General features: G+C 34.0%; 1 protein-coding gene across 5 annotated transcripts in view; it reads left to right on the top strand.

The window, feature by feature from the left end:
• Positions 1–19789, top strand: part of LOC150088826 (uncharacterized) — a 518204-nt gene that overhangs the window by 346612 nt on the left and 151803 nt on the right. For all 5 annotated transcript variants that reach the window (XM_090369685.1, XM_090369682.1, XM_090369683.1 and 2 more), the window contains exon 12: positions 10469–10575. In XM_090369685.1, the coding sequence (XP_090225811.1) occupies positions 10469–10575 (107 nt within the window). The remainder of the gene's footprint in view (positions 1–10468; positions 10576–19789) is intronic.

Here is a 19789-nt window from a genome sequence, read left to right as displayed (position 1 = left end):
CCAGGGAAATACTACTACTACTACTACTTCCCCTCTTCATTCAACTATTTAAAAATCAAACACTGTTCACTTTTTTTTTTTTTTTCATTTTGTGTCTCTTTTGATTCATTTACAGCAAATGTGGAAGGGATATTTCCCTCCTCTGTATCTTTCTGTAAATGAATTTATCCATATGCCTTTGTTTAAAAGTTGGAATATTGATTCACTTACATAACATGTCATAGGACAAGGGAAAAAAAAAGTTTATTTCATCAGTGTTTTCAGTGCTATAGGACTAATTTAAATTTTTTTTAAGCAAAGCTATGCCATTTATCATATTTGATATGTGTTGTCATATGTAAGATACAGATTTTGCATTATTTTTGTATATGTAGCTTGTATAATAGGCTGCTGATTATTTTTTCTTTGCTGTTTAAGCTTTTGTTTTGCATTTATGCATGTTACTAATTTCCTTAAAATATATATTGGATGATTTTTAAGTTATTATTTTACATGTGTTGCAGACTAAATTTTTAAAAATTTTATTTAAATAATGGTTGTAATATGTGACTAAACTGTTTAGTTTTATTATGAATACTTGTTTTAACAATGGTTACGTTTCTTTTCTGCATTAAAATGTGATAGTCCTGAATTAATTCTTGGAAAATGGCCTGAATGGATAGAAATATTCAGCAAGAAAGAAATCAGTGTGGTTATAGAAAGAAGGCAGTTATAGGCATTTCCTCCACCATTTAGTTGGAAATGCAACTTGTTTGATAACAAAACATTCTAATGGTTTATTTCATTACTTCTCTTTTTAGCCAGAAATGTGAAAGCTAATATTGTATGTTTCTATGGATCAGTCAGTGTTAGCTGTTACATCAGGTAGATTTTGTGCGGATATTACTGCATAGCAATTTATATAGTTTTCAATAAGTTTATCATGAAATGGCAAGTTATTGCTTCAGTATTGGCCTCTGCAGAGGTAGTTGTGAACAATACACCCATTTTTTCAAACTCTGGTTATTTTTCGTCATCCATTTGGCAAAAGCAGTTTCTCCTCATTTCTTTCAGGTGACAATATATATAAAGTGCAATTATCACATTACTGCTGTTCTGACAAACTAACTCACATAGCAGTGCAAAATGTGATAAGTCATGCTTCATGTTGTTATTACATAGCTAATATGCCCATATCTGTAGTTATGATTACTTGCATGTCCAGATCATATGTTGCATACTTTTGCGTTTAATGCTACCTTAATATAGTGCCATTTTCATGTAGTGTCAGTTTTTCAAACAACATTCTTTTCTAATGTTTATTTTTCAATGACCTGGATGTCATTCATTCAACTTTGTTAACGATATGCTGTTAAAACTCAGAACATCCACCTAACCAATCATTCATTCACAATTTGTCTGCTTAAAATTCCATTTAATTATAACTATTTTATACATAATACTTGCATCATGTTAGGAACACATTCATAAAAATTTCAGAACTCTAAAACATTGATAGTGCAAGGAAATGGCACTTTGTTAAGCTACTTTTGTTCTATAATACTTATGGAAATTATTTGTAGTGACTAGTAATTTAAATGGAAGAATTATTTATATTTTCATCACTGAACTGCAACTTTTGCTTTTTTGTTGTCTATTTTTGTTGCTTATTTGATAACAATTTTTTTTTTTTATCTTTGTCTGATAAAACAATGATGCCTATATAGACATTTCCAATGTATAGTCACTACTTGATTGTGAGATGTGCATTTTCTTGGAGTACATAATTTGCAGGGGGTGGGAAAAAAACAAAATTCTGCAAATTTCATAGGATCATTCTTTTTATTAAAAGTTTAGTCACCTAACTAAATTAAATGAGACACATATGGATTGATATTTTTATTGATGAAATTAGTACCCTCTGCAAGGCCACCTTAGCCAAGTGGCCAGGCACGAGGATGATAAGTACACACACTTCTAGTGGTTCAAGCCTGTATGAGTGCTGTTTATGTTGCTGTTTCTTGTATTCTATCTTGTGAACTCCTCTGACCATGTGGTCTTCCTGGAGTATAAACAGAAAATTTATTTTTATTATTTTTTGGTTAATAAGAACTGCTGGAGATCAGTTATGATCTCTAGCAGTTCTTAAACAATCACTGAGAGCAGAATTATCATATCATAAAGCTGTCTACTATATTATATATTAAGTTTCAAAATATGAATGGTTAAATTACTCATTTACCCAAAAAGGAAGGCTTTTATCCCACTGTAGATTTCTCATTGTCCTACTTTGTGTTTTTGTCTTATCAGGGAATTAATTAGGAGAGCTCCCATTTTTGAAATCTTCCTATGTTGTTAATAGCAGATAACTCTGAAACCTTCTGTGACAGTACAGTGGTTTGTCACTTATTTTGAGAGGTCTGAATATGAGTCTCGTTACTGACTGTCGGAATTTATAAGGACTCTTAAATTGGAGCTGTAATTGATCTCAAGTGGAAGGAATTTCTAATGTGAGTTATTCTGGGTTTTCAGCCCATGTAACATGCAGATTGACCCCACGAATGCACTTGTATAGACATAATACAGTGCAGTATAGCATAAGATGTGATGTCCTATAAAACTAACAACTCTTAGTGACAATTTCTGCAAGTATGTAAAATAATACCTTATTTACTAATGTATAGGATTAACAAGGATTTCAGCATCATACTGAAACCATTAAGCTTTACAATAGAAATTTTATTTAATATTTCTCTCTCTTATAAAACTTAATGATTTCAGTTTAATGTTTAAACCCATTCCCTAGTGCATATTCCAACATTACACTAAAGTAAAGCATGACACTGTATCTTTAGACTTGTATAGTGTCATTTCCCTTAAGTGTGTGATTCAGTTCACTGAAAGAAAAAATAATAAACCGATTTATAATAATTAAACTCAAGCTATGTGAGTTTAACAGAACTAAAGTTTTACATTACAGTCATAAGATCTCATTATCTCATTGTTTGAAATAAGCTGACATGTCAAAGCAAACTTGCTACTTATGGTATATATTTAAACCAAAAAGAAAAATTCTTAATTAGAGTAGTAGTAGTAGCGGTGGCATGTGATGCAAGAAAGCAAGTGTATAAGCTTATGCAGCGTCAGCCAAAAAAAAAAAAAAAAAAATCACACCATTCCCTCTAAATGCCTGTCCAGTTCCTCCTTAAATTTATTCAACCTATCAACTTCCACAACGACAAATGGAAGTTTGTTCCAGCAAATTTCTGCACATCTATTCTACATCTGTCCTTTCTTAATTTGAATTTATGCCCCCTTAGGTTCGTTATTAGTATTAGTAACGGCCGCATGGTGCAAGAAAGCCTATGGCTTATGCTGCACCAGCCAAAAAAAAAAAAAAAAAAAAATCCGAACAAAACAATGATAAAAATAAATAAAATAAATAACTAAATAATAATTAATAAATAAAAAAAAATTAAATAAAAAATAAATAAAAAGGAAATTAAACCTATCATCCTATGCACTTCCCTTACCCGAAAGTACTATCCAGATGACCTTTGAATTTCCCCAAACTGTCGGCCTCTACCATCCATGAAGGCAACTTATTCCAGTAATTTATAACTCACTGGCTAAAATAAAACTTCCTGCAGTCCAATCTAAACATTTTCCCCCCGTAACTTAAATTTATGTCCCTTAGTTCTAGCATCATTTATAATCTTGAAAATTTTGTCCTCATTCATTTTACTGATGCCTCTCAGAGCCTTAAACACCTCAATCAAATCTCCTCTAAGGTGTCTAGTTTCCAAACTCTGCAACCCACATATTTGAAGTCTTTCTTCATAAGGACGCCCTTTTTCCGATCTCACCAGGCGAGTTACCCTTCTTTGCACCCTTTCAAGAAGCTCGATGTCTTCTTTCTTTAGGTGCGGTCTCCATACTTGAACACAGTATTCCAAGTGTGGTCTAACAAAAGCCTTATATAATGGGATTATCACGTCCCTACTTCTACTTGCAAAAGTTCGATAGATCATCGATAATCTGAACAAGTGGAAGGATCCAATCAGAATTCAGCGTGCTCAACCCATTCAAGGCCTTGTATATCTCAATCAAATCACCTAGTCTCCAGCCACTGCAATTTGCAGAACTTAAGCCTCTCTTGGTAGGAGGATCCCTTCATTCCCCTCACCAATCTTGTTGCCTTTCTCTGTGCATGCTCAAGTAAATCGACATCCTTCCTAAAATGAGGCCTCCAGACCTGTATGCAGTACTCAAGGCGTGGCCTGACCATTGCCTTATACAGAGGGATAATCACCTCCTTTTCCCTGCTAGCAAAATTCCGATATATAATTGACAAAACCCCATAACCTACCCTGGCAGCCTGTCTGCATTGCTCAGAAAACTTCATATCTGATTGCACAATTACTCCCAGGTCTTTTTCATTTTCTACCATCTTAAGTGTAGTACCACACAGTTGGTACATTTCTCTGGGGTTACTTCTACCCATATGCAATACTTTGCATTTGTCAAGGTTAAACTTCAGTTGCCACTTCTTAGCCCATCTGCCCAAATTATCTAGATCCTGTTGCAGTAGCAGACTGCCATTACTGTCATTAACAACCCTGCCAACCTTTGTATCATCTGCAAACTTCGACATTAAGCCTGATATACCTTCATCAATATCATTAATAAATATACAAAACAACAGAGGCTCCAACACCGAACCCTGTGGAACTCCACTAATAACATTAGTCCACGAAGAGCAGCACCCATTGATTACCACCCTCTGTCTTCTCCCACTTAACCATCCTTTTATCCATTGTAGCAACTTACCCTTAATACCATTCTGCTCCAATTTGTACAATAGTCTTCCATGCGCAACAGTGTCAAAAGCTTTGCTGAAATCCAAAATATGATATCAAAATTATTTTTTGCATCCAGTTCATTTGTAACCACATCATAATATCCTATCAAATTTGTCAGACAAGACTTTCCCTTAACAAATCCATGCTGTGTCTGAATTATTGCTGCAGTCTTGTCTAGATGATCCTGCAATGCATCTTTAACGTGACTCTATTATTTTACCTGGAACAGAAGTTAAACTAACTGGTCTGTAATTACTCGTTCACCCTTCGATCCCCCTTTGTGAATTGGGGATACATTTGCACATCTCCAGTTCATGGGAACCTCCCCTGAGCCCAAGGATGCTCTCATAATTATGGCTAAGGGTTTGCTTAGTTGCTTTTCCGCCTCCTTTAATATAACTGGATAGATCCCATCCACCCCAGGTGCTTTTCTTATGTTTAACTTCAACAATTTCTCCTCCACTTTGCTTTCAGTTATTACAAAATCATTAAGTATCCTGCTACCATTTGATAACCTTCTGCCATTTTCAAACCTTAATAATTCCTCATGTGTGAATGTAGATGCAAAATACTCATTCAGTTTGTTTGCTATCTGAGCAGGATCATCAACAGTCGAACCATCGATGTCAAGTGGACCAATCAAATTCATCCCCTTCCTTTTAGAGTTTACATAAGTAAAGAAATCCTTGCTGTTTTTCTTAGCATCTTTTGCCAAGGATTTCTCGTAATATGCTTTCGTCTGCCTAACCTCCTTTGTGACCTAATTACAGACTAGTTTATATCTGGCATAGGCTTCTGAGTGGCTTGATAATTTATATGCATCCCTTGCATTTTTCTTCTCTGTCACGAGTCTGATTACTTCATTTGATAACCATTTAGGCCTAAACCTTGAACAATATTTCTTAATAGGTATGAAAATTTTAGTAGCATCCACGATTAATTCCTTGAATGCTTCCCACTTAGAATTTACTGTTGGTAACATCATCAGTTGATCCCACTGTACAGAATTTAAAAACTTTCTGAGACCACTGTACTTACCTTTACGGAAGCAAAAACCCTTTCCTTTACCCCTGATGGTAATTAAATCTTTAAGTAAATCCCACATCAGTGCACTGTGATCACTGCCACCTAGTGGTTCCTTTATCTGCAAATTCTTAATACACGAATGATCACTGCTGATAACCAGGTCAAGAGTATTACTCTCTCTGGTTGCCTCTCGAACATGCTGCTGCAGAAAACAATCATCCAATAAATCCACAAAAGTCTGAGTAGTGTGCGAGTGACCAATCCACAAGTTCCAGTCAATATCTGCGAAGTTAAAATCCCCCATTATAAGACATTCTGATTTACTAGCCCACTCTATTTCTCTGAACAATTGTTCATTGTACTCATTCGAGTCATTAGGCCTATAACACACTCCTACTTTTATTTTTGCTTTCGCAGTGCTTATGTCACCCCAAACTGACTCAACAGTGCACTGTTCATCTATATCAACTGGGTGCACTTTTTTTGATTTTGTTTTTTTTAATTAACAACATAACACCTCTTCCCTTTCTATCCTTTCTGTACACATTGTATTCCCCAAATTCCAGTTCTGCATTCCTTATATCCGTGAAATTAGACTCTTAATTTAATCAGTTTCAAAGAGAAAAAATGTCTTATGCATCGAGAATATCAAAATATATTTCAGTATACACTTTTTAAATTTGAATATTAAATTGCAAATTAAAAAAACCCATGCCCACTGCCAAAACTAACTTTGCAAAAGAGTTAAAGAGAGCTCTCTTTTCCTGTCATAAAAAAAGCAACTTTTGTTTTTTTTTGTTGTCTATGCTTGTTTAATAACATTAATTTTTTAATCTTTGTCTGATATTTAGCACATAATAATTCATGATAAGTTATAGACATTTCCAATGTATAGTCACTACTGTTACCACTTGGTTGTGAGATGTGCACTTTTATTGATTATCTGAAAAGTGAACATAATGTGTTTAGTCATAAGAAGTTAAACAAAATAAATACACTCTTACACCACATGAGCAAGTTTTGAAATGTTTATTGAAATGTTATCACATCAGTCTACACTTAACACTGTTGGGTATTTCAGTGTTCTGCTGAACCCCATCTTCAGGCCTCTGTGGGGGTATAGAAGAATAGAAATCAAAATTACAGTAATGGTGAAAATACAGATGCTCAGAGGCATACATTTGATGTAGAAACAGTATTAAATTTTAAGAAGCTAAACATTATTGATTCTTAAGAAGAGTGCTGATAATGTAACGTTAGTTTGCAGCTTCTTTCTAAAAAATAATATAAGATGATTTAACTAAAGAAACTGTTTATGCAAGACCAACCTCATTTCTAGATTAACAAACTGCAGATAATTGAGAGTCACAGTGAACAAAACTAGATGATATAAAGAGTAATTGATAACTGAAGACCTATTAAAATTTAGAAAAAAACTAGTGATAGGCATAATGGAGAGCATAATCAAAATAAGTGATTATGTGCAATTACATGATTATGAAATCAACAAGAAGAAAACTGGAGGGAACAAGACATTGGGAGGGGGTTCATCTGATTTTATCAAAACTAAAGATCAAGTGCTATTACCATGTAATCAATACTTCCATTCAGTCACTGTTGTTGTAAATTTCATTAACAACTAAATTTACATATAATCAATTATTAAAATGCTATAATTGATTATTGTAGATTGTTGTTGTAGGTTTCTTTATCATCTAATCAGTATATAATTATTTTGATTATTGAAATTATCAGTTATTAATCATTCATATATCCATCACTAAAAAAAAACTTGGAATTCTTTTAATATATAGCTAACAGGAAAGAGATTTATCTTGCTATAAGAACAAATTTTAATATAGTTTGAAACCAAGAGAGATTTATCTAAACAGAGCTGGGTTACCGGTACAGGCTAACAGGATGAGATGTTGCACCTCATTACTCAGGTAGATCTAGGCCAGTTGTGTAGGTTGGACCAATCAGGAACATTTGACAATTGTCAACCAGGGAACAGAAATTTTGACAATCGGGTTATGTTGAGATACTTGGAACATAGTCGAGGGATAATGAAATAAGGATTATTCTATGGTGGCTAGTCATAAAGGCCATGGCCTGAGAGAAAATGAGACTCAAAGGGATCTAGTATACTTGAATCCATGGAATGTATTTAAAAGCCTGAGAAACCCTCATTTAACTTCTTAAAAGCCTTGTTTAATGTCTTATAAACACTTTATCATGTTAAAGCAATCATTGTAAACTGCAAGTGATGCTAAAGAGGTGTCACCCTCATCCATAAAAATTAAAAATCAAATTTGCAAATGAAAATAAAATTAGAAATACAGAATAGATGAATAGGAGCCTATATTCACGCAGGCAAGTACAGAGGTGTGGTTTCCTATATCAAGAATGGTGCACCAAACCCAGTGGGAAAATATATTACTTCTTCAAGGAGACATCAGCCCTGTGAAAACTCTCAAAACACTCACATTTCTGTATTGGTCCTCCAGTAGCAAAAGAACCATGGATGCCCATGGTTCTTTTGTGAGTGCACAAGACAGGTACAAGAGAAAATATGTCTTAAATTTTGTTATCCTCATGACTATGAAGAAATTCTTTCTGGCATTCATTGCAGCAGTCAATTCTTAAAGCTCTCATAAGTTGAAGCTGAGTTGGTGAATATACTAACATTCCAAAAAAGTGAATAAAAAAACCATGTTGGGATTGTGAAAGTCAATTTTTTGGGGAAGTGAGTAGACAGTAATACTTATTTAGGAAACTTAAAATATCTTTTGTTTATTGATAAATTTCTGCAATTAACTGCTTATAACTTTAATGATTTTTATCCAAGTTTAATATAATTGGAAAAAAGTATATGCAAAAGGGATATAGTGTCAAAAAGTATGTAGAAAATGTCTTTGTTTTATACTCTTTATTTTGTTTTATACTTGTTCAGTAACAGTTTTTCTGTGTAGTTAATGCATATATTTCAGTTTTAGAATTTTTTTTTTTTGTGTCAAGCATATGTTATTTAAATAGTATTTTATTATGGACATAATGCAATACTTAATCCGACTTAGGATGTAATTAAAAAAAAAAAAAAAATTGATTCAATGATACTAGTTATTATGTGAAAAAGATATAAATAGTTGGTTGGCTTCTGCTAATGTTTCAAAAAGTTGTGTTATTTCTTTATTTTTCTTTTGTGGGATTATAATTGAATTTTTTTATGCTTTTTGTAAATTTTATTAATTTCTGTATATTGTTTCCTCATTTTATATTAAAGGGTTTCACTATACAGGCAGTTTTCCTTTACTGTTTTCAGAATTCTGTATTACTTAGAAACAAAAAAAATTTACCTCTATTTTAACCAAATTGTTGTTGTTATTTGGTTTTTACGAGCATTAGCAACTAAGACCATATTGCTCCAGAGATATGCGGTGGTCGTTCCCTGATCTTTCTGCATCCTCCATATTTGGTGGTCATGGGCTCGAACCCCGGTCTAATCAAGAAGTGTGTGCTACGCACTGCTGCTCCTGCCCACCTGGCTACGGAGGCGCCTTTAACCAAATGTGGTATAAGATTTGCTTTAAGGAGTGTAGCAGCAGGATCCGACAACAAAATGAAAAAGAATTATTTAATTTTTATTGTTAAACAAGAGAAGTACAACTAATGGAGTTTACTTTCCACTTTTTTAGTATGGCAAAAAAGTAAATGCTATTTAAATCTTGTTTCAAGAAATAAAAACTACTGTTACACTAAAACCCCCTCCTACATATATATTTAAATATGTTGGATCAGAGGTTCTGAAGAGTAATGCTTAAAGTTTTAGAGGCAGACATTTTATTACAAGATGGCAGATCAGAATAAAGATACCCCCATCAGGATATTCATGTTCTTTCACATGTACTGTAAAATTTGGTTTAGATTCTAAAAAAAATTTTAAATTAAAAAAAAAATTAAAACAGTTTTAAAATCATTATTTTTAAAACTTTCACTGTTCAAGAATTACAAGACTGAAATTATTATGAAAAGCCCATATGGAAAAATTTTTGGGGTTGAATTTCCATTGCGTACTAAAGGAATTTTCAACAGAGATTTCTATAATTTAGAATCCTGGTATAATATAGTTAGTCAGTCTCAGGCAGAAATATGGGGTTCTCCCCTCTCCCACATATATGTGAATTAGTCAACTCGATTCAAACTTTAAAAACATGATTTGCTGGTACTGGATGCCCCTAATTTTAATTGCCATAGTGCTTATTTTCTAGTAATTTATTTCTTGAAAAGAAAATCAGAAAATTACTTCTGATTAATATAAATAATTACTGACTGAAATATTTGATAGTTAATGCCTTAAAAAAATATTGATGTAGGCAAACAGAATTTTTTAGAAATGCACTAATTATCAGGAGCCAAGCACTTGCAATTATTTAAGTCTTTTATTGATTCAGCATTATTCCATTTCTTTTAAACTGAAGTTGCAGTTCTGTTATTTATTTCACTTCTATTACTTCATTTCAAATTTTCAATTATATTTTAGGAAATATCTTGGCAATTTTAGTAATTATATAGTATATCTTTCCTTCTTGTGGCTAATCTAGAATGACTTTCAAGAAGTAAGCCAGACAGGGAATCAGGCAGTTATGCAAGTATCACAGCCTGTTTTGCAAGCACAGCAGTCCTTTGAGGATATTAAATCTATAGACAGGTAAGGTAGAGAAATAATGTTTATTTAACAAAGCAGTGATTTAATAATAGAAAACTTCACTACATGAGCAAAAAAACTTAGCAGTAAAATTTAATCATAAAAATAAGATAACTGCTCCAAAGAACTGACAGATATGTATTGACATAAGATATAAAGCTTAGTGCATACAATGTACCGTAAACTCCAATATAAATAGAAAGAATGGGAAATTTTTATCTCTTTGCTGCTGCCGCCACCTAACTGCTCATCCCTTTTAGGGACAATTAGATGCTCTCCCACCAAGTTCCTCATTCCTGTACAACAGTCTACTGACAACCACTATACAGATACTATAGTATACCAAAGTACCAGTCCTCCTGGCATGATTCTCCTCTCCACCACAACCACAAATAATCAGGAGCACTGCTTCCAGGATCAACTACTACCAAGTGTAATCCTTCCATGTGACCTTATTGATGCCACATGGGTTGTTTCACAGCCAATCAGGACAACACTTTCAGCAGCTCCTTTGTCTCCACCAGCAAAGGAGTTGCAAAAAGCTGGTTATGTGTATAGCATTCCTCTAATTGAAACGTAGAGGAATGCTATACATATAACCAGTATAGCATCCCTCTAAGTTTCAATTATCGTGCACTATTCATATATAATGTTCCTTCCCAAATTTTCAAATTAAATGCATATTTCTAAGCTCTTCAGAGCATCAGTAACCTGCTCTAAGAAAACTCAGAAACAACACAAACTACAATAAGAAAACTAAGATAATATTTTTCTAATTAAATTTTATTTTAGAGTTTTCTACTTATACAGTGAAATGTTATTTGGATCAAGTTTTTAGACATAAATGTTCCAAAGTCCTTCAACACATATGTTCAAAAGCATTCTAATATTATTACATTTTGTAGAAATTTAACCTTTTCAATTATTTTATAATAGATAGATTTTTTCTGCTTAAAAGCCTTTTTAAAAGTTTTCTAAAATTATCATATTAATATAATTGCATAAAATAATATTTAATAATATAATTAATAAATAATATATTATTATTATATATAGTATTTCTAATAATAAGTTTTATATTGTCATAATGTTGATATTCTGTAGATGATGACAATAATGAAGTCTAAATATAACAATTAAATACTGGAAAAAATTTTGAAATGCTCACCTTGTATTGAACAAACACATTTGTTTACATTTCACTCTGAATTGTGTTTTTTAATTTTTATAGTATTTTGTAAAGCATCAAAAAGTCACAGCATGCTTTCCGAGATTATTTTGTCTCCTCTCTCAGCTGCATGCATAGTAAGAGTGCAAATATTCCCAAGGAATAATGCATAGCTGGCAGGGAAGAGTAGATATTCTCAGCAAGCATACAGTGACTTTTTGATGTCTTTCCAAAATTCTTTGTGGGTGATTTCAGATGCTGCAGTGGGAAAACAAGCAATTTTTTTTTTTTCTGTAATGATAACTCCCAACACAAAAGAAAAAATATTGGAATATATAGTATTGTGCATGGGTTAGGATTGATAAGGCAGAAGTTACTTATTGATGCTGGATTGCAATTTTGAAGAAACATATCTTGGCATGTGGTTTGGAAGAAAGCAACAGAATTACAGATGCTAATTCAGAACAGTGCCCATGCAAATATCTGTAGAAAGGCATGCAACAGAAGCTGAACAGAATGTAATGTATTGCATCAGAAAGACTAGATTTTCGATCAGTGGGAGAAGGTTCATTGATGTACAGGATTAAAAGACTAGGTGAAAGGGTAGAGGTGAATTTCAGCATTAATTAGGAGCTTAGATTAAAAGTTGAACCAAAAGGTTCAGAACCTTGGTTGGGAGACTAATCTTGTTCATTCAGAAAAAACTTCAAGAAACTTTAAGCCACACTGGCCTCATTATTCATACAGACAGTAGGACCCCCAGTGTCAATATTGGTGATAACAACACAAGCATGGAAAGGACTTCTAATGGCACACATCAAGGAATGATGCTGATGTAAAAATTTAAAATACTTCCTCTAAGTGGACAAACACTTATTTGCATTGTTATCAAGGAGACAAGTATGAATGACACAATTACTGAAAGCACATCCACATATAACCATCCAGGACTTAACTGCTATAAGCAGAGTAGGGTTAGCATTAGCATTAGTAGAGGCATTTGATGCAAGAAAGCAAGCTTATGCAGCATCAGCCAAAAAAAAAAAAAAAAAAAAAACCCACTTCCACTTCACCCCTCTGTTCGTTCAAAATACCTGTCCAGCTGAGCCTTAAACTTATTTAGGCTATCAACCTCCACGACAAGGGATGGAAGTCTGTTCCACCAACCGACCACCCGCTGGCTAAAGGCAAAGGGTTCGTCATGTTCCTCTCCACATTATTTTCATTTGTGATTTAACATAGTCCTATGCATCTGAGATAATAAAGGATCAGTGCAAGGTCTCAAAAATAAGAAGTTCACAGAAATTTGATTGATCATCTAAGATAGAGATATTATCAAATTTGATAGCATGATTAAAGGTTGTGGAATGCTGACTAAGCCTGATGCCTTAAAGCAGCCAGCCTCAAGTGACTTTATGATTATACATGTGATTATTGTGGGTGCAACAAGTTGAGCCTTAGCATGTTGAATCACAATCAGAGAATTCAGTATTATAAACCACACTGTGCTTCTATAACATCTCTATGCAATAAATCAGAGGATACTGAAAATAATTTCCCTGATTTCAAAATGGGTCCATATGTAATGGCAATGCCAGTTATGAAACAAGGAATTTAACTTATTAAACCATGTGGGTATAAATGGTAAACATATATATTTTTTCTCTATTCTGGCAGGTTTGTTTCATTGGAAGAGGATAGATATTTATCTAATATGTTATTCTTAATGGAATTTATTAATGAGAAAGGGTAGCAATCTCATGTTGTAGAAACCTCTGTTACAAGGTTATTAATCTCTTTATTTCTGTCTACTCATATTGTATTGAATTTTACTGCATTAATAAATTGATAAATTCCAATAATTGTTAAGTTCCTGCATTAATAAATTCCAAACTTATGCACTCACACACGCACACACACTCTGAGGTAAGGCAATACAGTCAGAGTAATGACATTTCTGTATGTAATAAATTTATCATTGTATCATCTTTCAGATTCCCAATTGGAACTCTAAAAAAGTTCTTAATTTCAGCCTTTCATCTAAAAATATTCTAATAAAACTGGTTATTATCAACTCAGAATACAGTCAAAGAAATCATCCTCAAAAAGATGTTTGTTCTCAGTTAAATACCTTAAGAGAGGTGAAATTAAATAAGAACATTGTCATTCAGTGGGCAGATAAAGATAACAGGCCTATTACTTGAAATTAGAAACAATTGTATGCAGCAACACTACTCATGTTGAAATTATATATGCGCCATATTTAAGGCATTAATAATCAAATATAATTATATACTTATTTTCTTGTGTAAATTGGTCTTTATCACCATGACGATATTAAAAGATAATAAAACCTGCATTTGTGACATTCTGTTTTTATTCTTACAGGTCAAAGTACACAAACTATCCTCATATCAGAATTTGGAATTGGCATTTCTTGCTTTTTTTGATATTATAAACCCATTACCACTCCATAATCACCATTCACTATTGAAAGTACAGCTCATTTACATGATAAGGTAAATGCTTAGAACTTTCTGTTTGTGAAAGATTCTTTTTGTTCTGTGCCACACCTCTTTATACCAATGCTAACATCCCTTTTGCACTAGAATTTTAAATAAATTGATTTGTGAGATACCCAGCCCCAAAAGCAAATCAAAAACTTGAAATAATGGAATTAGCTAATATCCCAAAAGATTCATTTTACATATCTTCCTGTGGTTAAGGTTTCTAGACAATTTATGGCTTACCCATGGAATTAAATATAAATACAGTAGGCTCTCGACTTAACAGAGAAAAAATTTCTGTCCTAAAGGAAAAATTTAGAACCCTTTTTTTTATTCACGAATCGAGCACACTAAAAGATTGGATCAATGAGTCAGCATTATCTTATCATGCATCCGGCATTGGGCTCGGGGTATTACATCATATAGGCGAGGGAAGGGGTTAATAGAGTGGGAGTGATTGTTGATGTGCATCAACACTGTCAGTCTTCTGGTGCAGTTTGTCCTGTTCTATTGTTTATGTTTTGGTTGTTTTTGTATTTTACATAATTCTGATTTTTACATATTTTATAATAAATATGTAATATTTGTCTATTGTTATGGCCTCACAGGATAAAGAAGTAAAGCACAAACATGTTAACTTGAATGTTGCACAAAAATTAGAACTAATCGGAGAAGCTTGAAGGTGGTGTAACCATTGCACGTGTGTGCGAGATTTATAGAGTCAAAAAGCAAACAGTTTCACATTTGTAAAAATAAAAAAAATTTTAAGGAGTTTGCATTAAAATACAGTGTAGATGGTTGTTCCAAGACTACTTCTGCAGTTGGTAGTAGAAAACATATGAAAGTGGCTGAAGATAAAAACTTAAGAGGAAGCAGTGTACAAGTGGTTTGTTCAGCAGCACTCAAGTGGTTTGTTCAGCAGCACTCAAGTGGTGTTGTTGTTGAGTTAAAGTCAGCTGCTGAAAGGCTTGCTAAGCATATGGGCCTAAAATTTCAGTGATGGATGACTGTGGCATTTTGAAAGTGCCATGGCATTGCATGATTTAATAAAAGAACCTGTGATGAATCTTTAGGTGCAGATGAAGAACAAGTTGAGGCTTTCAGGAAATATCCAAATGACCTCATTAAAAATGAGGGCCTCATTTTATCACAGCTTTATAATACTGGCGAGACTGAGCTTTTTTTATCGTGCTGTCCCTGAAAATACCTAGGCTTACAAGCATGAAACAAGCATCCCTGGTTGTAAGCTAAACAAGGAGCGAAATTCAGTTTTAATTTGTACAAATGCTGATGGCTTGCATCACTACAATAGATACTGCTATCTATACTGTTATGCATCACTACAATAGATACTGTTATGCATCACTACAATAGATACTGTTATGCATCACTACAATAGATACTGTTATGCATCACTACAATAGATACTGTTATGCATCACTACAATAGATACTGTTATGCATCACTACAATAGATACTGTTAATCATATTTTGGATGTCTTTAATAGCATCCATGCACATCTTAAATATATTAGAAAATGAATCCTAGGAATCCTTAAACTTTTTGAATCTCACTGTCACAATTCTTAGATACAAAAGTATTTCATAAAAGATAAATTTAGGGTTATGCTTGCAGATTAATATATTCCATCCCATTGCACACAAAAAAGTCCATTTTATGTAATCAATTTATTAGTAATAGTAATAGTATTTGCCATATAGTGCAAGGAAGCCACAGGCTTTTGCCACACTGGCAAAAAAAACAAGTAGATAAGAAAACACAAATTTTATGCTTACCTCCTCACACAGATAAGTATCCAGTTGACCTTTGAATTTATTCAAACTGTCACTTTAACTACCTGCAAGAGCAACTCGTTCCAGCTATCAACGACTCACTGGCTAAAAGAAATCTTCCTACAAACTAATCTAAACCTCAAGCCCTAGTTCTGGAATTCTTTAGAACAGTGAGAATTCCATCTTCATTCATTTTACTAATCCCTCTCAGGGCCTTATAAACTTCAATCAGGTCACCTCTGAGGTGTCTGGTTGACAAGCTCTGTAGCCCATGTAATCAGTGTCTTTCCTGATACAGTCATCCTTCTGCCGATCTCACCATTCGAGTTTCTCTTCTTTGGATCATTTCAAGAAGCTCAATGTCATTTTTCAGATGAGGTCTCTCAACTTGAACACAGTATTCCAAATATGGTCTTACAATTGCCTTATACAGTGGGATTATGACCTCCCTATCTCTACAGGATAGCTTTCAATAAATCATCGATAGATCACCATGGGCTTTCCTGGCTGCCTATTTACACTGTTCAGAAAACTTCATATCTGCCTGTATTGTAACTCCCAGATCCCTTTCTTCCTCCAGTGTTTTTAATTCAATCCCACCAAGTGAATAATTTATTTGTGGGTTGCTATTCCCCATTTAACAGCATTAAAACATAGCTGCCACTTCTCTGACCATCTTTGAAGTCTGTTCAAGTTATTCTGAAGGAGCGATGCTTGGCACTGATTATTAACTACTCTGCTAATCTTTACGTCCTCTGCAAATTTTGACATCACGCCTTCCATCACGTTGATTATGAAAATGAGAAATAACAGTGGTCCAAGAACCTATCCTCGAGGGACCCCATTCCTGATGTTACACCAATCCTAAGAGTATCGATTAATCACAACCCTCTGCCTTCTGCCCTGCAGCCACCAGCAATCCATCTTAGAATCTTACTAATAATCCCAACATGTTCAAACTTATACAGTAACCTCTCATGAGGGGCCAAGTCAAATGCTTGCTCATGAGGGGGCTGAGTCAAATAAACTATGTTGAAATTATTCCCTAAATCCAGCTCATGAATAACTGTGTCAAAATAGCCTACTAAGTTAGTTAAGCATGAATTATCCTTAACAAAGCCATGTTGTGTCCTTTAGAATGCCATATCTATCTAAATGTCCCTGGATTGTACTCTTAATCACAGCATCTAAGACTTTTCCTACCACTGGTCAGACTAACCGGTCTGTACTTACCAACTTCACTCTTAGAATTGCTTTTATGTATTGGCAGTACATTGGTTCTTCCCCAATCCACAGGAATCTCTCCCAAGTCCAAAGATGCCCTCATAATTAACCTCAATGGTTCAATACACTCCCTCATTGTTCTTCCTCAAAACTACAGATTATATGCTATCAACTCTAGGAGCCTTACTTGCCTTTATACTCAAAAGTTTTTCTAATAAACAATCATCTATAATTACCACATCACTAATTCATATGGCTCAGCCTTGCACAGCCCTTTCTCAGCATGAAGGGTCTTTCATCAGTAAAGACATGAAAAGTACCTGTTCAATTCATCTGTGACATCAACTGATTTGTCTAAGACTTTCCCACACCCAGTGCACAAGTTCCAATCTGATTTTCTTTTTGATTCTTCTTGTATTCACATGAAAAATTCCTTGACCCATTCTTTGATCTCTTAGCCAATGCTTTCTCATATGTTGCCTTGGCCTGCTTGACCTTATTTACTTTTACAGATCAACTTGTACCTGTTGTAGACTTCAGTACTTTTCATCACTCTGTAATCACTGTCCAATGCTATCTTTTCTGCTCTATTTGACCAGCCAGCTCTACAGTCATCCATTTCGGCATCCTCCTCTTGCAGTATTTTCTTAAAAATATGTATGGTTAATGTCTTCTGTGATTTTTGCTTTAAAAGTATTCCATAATTCAAATGTATTCTTCCTTCCTTGACAATCCACCCTGTTCATAGATGCCATATATCACCATAAACTCTCCAAGTCCCCTCTTCTGAAGTTAAAACCCATGCCTTTACCTCTAACTTCTGCAACATCTTTTTTCATCTTCCAGCTGACGATTGTATGATCATTTCCTGACAATGGTTCCTGTACTTTAAGCTCTGTGATGATATCTATTCATTAGTAATGAGGTCAAGAATATTCTTGCCACTTTTATTTTTTCTAACATGCTGGTACAAATAATAATCTAGTTCAGGGGTCCCCAAACTGCGACCTGCGAAAGAATTTTATCAGGCCTGTGGATATTTCAATTAGATCGTAAAAATTAATGTTTATGTTAGATCACAATAAAATTATATTAAAAACACACATTTTGCAGATTATTTTAACATTTGTCGGTTGATTAATAGTGGTGATGCCTCTGTGTCGTCAGCTTAGTCTTATTAGATATTACTTCTGTTATTTCCACTCAAAGCTATTCTTTGAAACATCGTTAAAATAATCCGTTAATCTTGATCCTGTCATTAAATAGCAATAGGCATTAGAGACAGTAATTAGGGATTTCTTAATCCCTTGCCAGCCTACACACCAACCCTGATGTTCAGAGTATGGGAGCAAAGGTCACCCTAGGCTTCCACTACACAAGAATCCCATATCCAGGATGAAACCTGGCACCAGCAGATGATCTGATGTTTGGTATCGGTAAGATCCTGAACCAGCCTGCACGTGAACCCTGATGTTCGGAGTATGGGAGCAAAGGTCATTCCTGGCTTCTATTATAAAGGAACCTCATATCCAGGATAAAAACATGACACTATCCTATTGGTTAATGGAGTTAATCCCTCTGCTATAAATTAACTGCTGGCAGCCTGTGTTTGCACATAAAGTTTCTGGTAGCATCGGCAAGAGGAGGCTGTCAGCTGGTATGAATTTAATCACTTTGTATTACCTTAGATTTCCTGTTATTCAGCAGATCAAAACTTAATACTTTAGAATCGTAATTTGCAAATTGTAATATTGGTAATTGCATTTGTATTACATGTCAGGGCTTATTTACTTCAATATTCATGAGTATTTTTTTTTTATTCCAGTGACCCCATAAAAATCATGTCAAAGTTGATGCTGAGTATTGTGTTTTTAATGAGCAGTGGACAATTAATTACTTTTTTTGTACTGCTCAATGATACTTGCACTGTCTTATTTGCATTGAAGCCTTGTCGGTGTTCAAGGAATATAATGTGAAACGTCACTACACCACAAAACATGCTTCAAATTACAATAAATTTGAAGGAGCTTTGTGACAGAAAAAACTCCAAGAACTGACCCAAACTTTTCAAAGTCAACAGAAGAAGATTAGAACTTTTGCTCGTCAAAATTTATCTACAGCTAGAGCTAATTTGCGAGCCTCCCAAATCATTGCCGAAGAAGGAAGAGCCTTTATGGATGGAGAATTTGTAAAAAGAATTTGTGTGGAAATTGCAGAAGAACTTTGTCCTGAGAAACTGTAACAAGAAGAATTGAAGATTTAGGAGCTGATGTTCAAAATCAACTCGTAGAAAAAGTTCCTGAATTCACACAATTTTTCAATAGCAATTGATGAGAGTGAATATACAAGCCAGTACACTTCAATTACTAATATATATCCAAGTTGTAAATCAAAATTTTGCAGTAACTGAAGAGCTAGTTGCATTAAAAAGCTTGAAAGATACAACAATAGGTGAAAATATATTTTTGAGTGTGTCAGAAGCAATTGATGGCCTCAAATCAGCAGTTACAACAGATGGCACTAA

Source organism: Mastigoproctus giganteus, chromosome 3 (assembly GCF_048544385.1).
Source record: "Mastigoproctus giganteus isolate SK-2022 chromosome 3, ASM4854438v1, whole genome shotgun sequence".
Taxonomy (NCBI): domain Eukaryota; kingdom Metazoa; phylum Arthropoda; class Arachnida; order Uropygi; family Thelyphonidae; genus Mastigoproctus; species Mastigoproctus giganteus.
The sequence above is the reverse complement of the archived record's forward strand: the minus strand, read 5'-3'. Positions and strand labels throughout refer to the sequence as shown.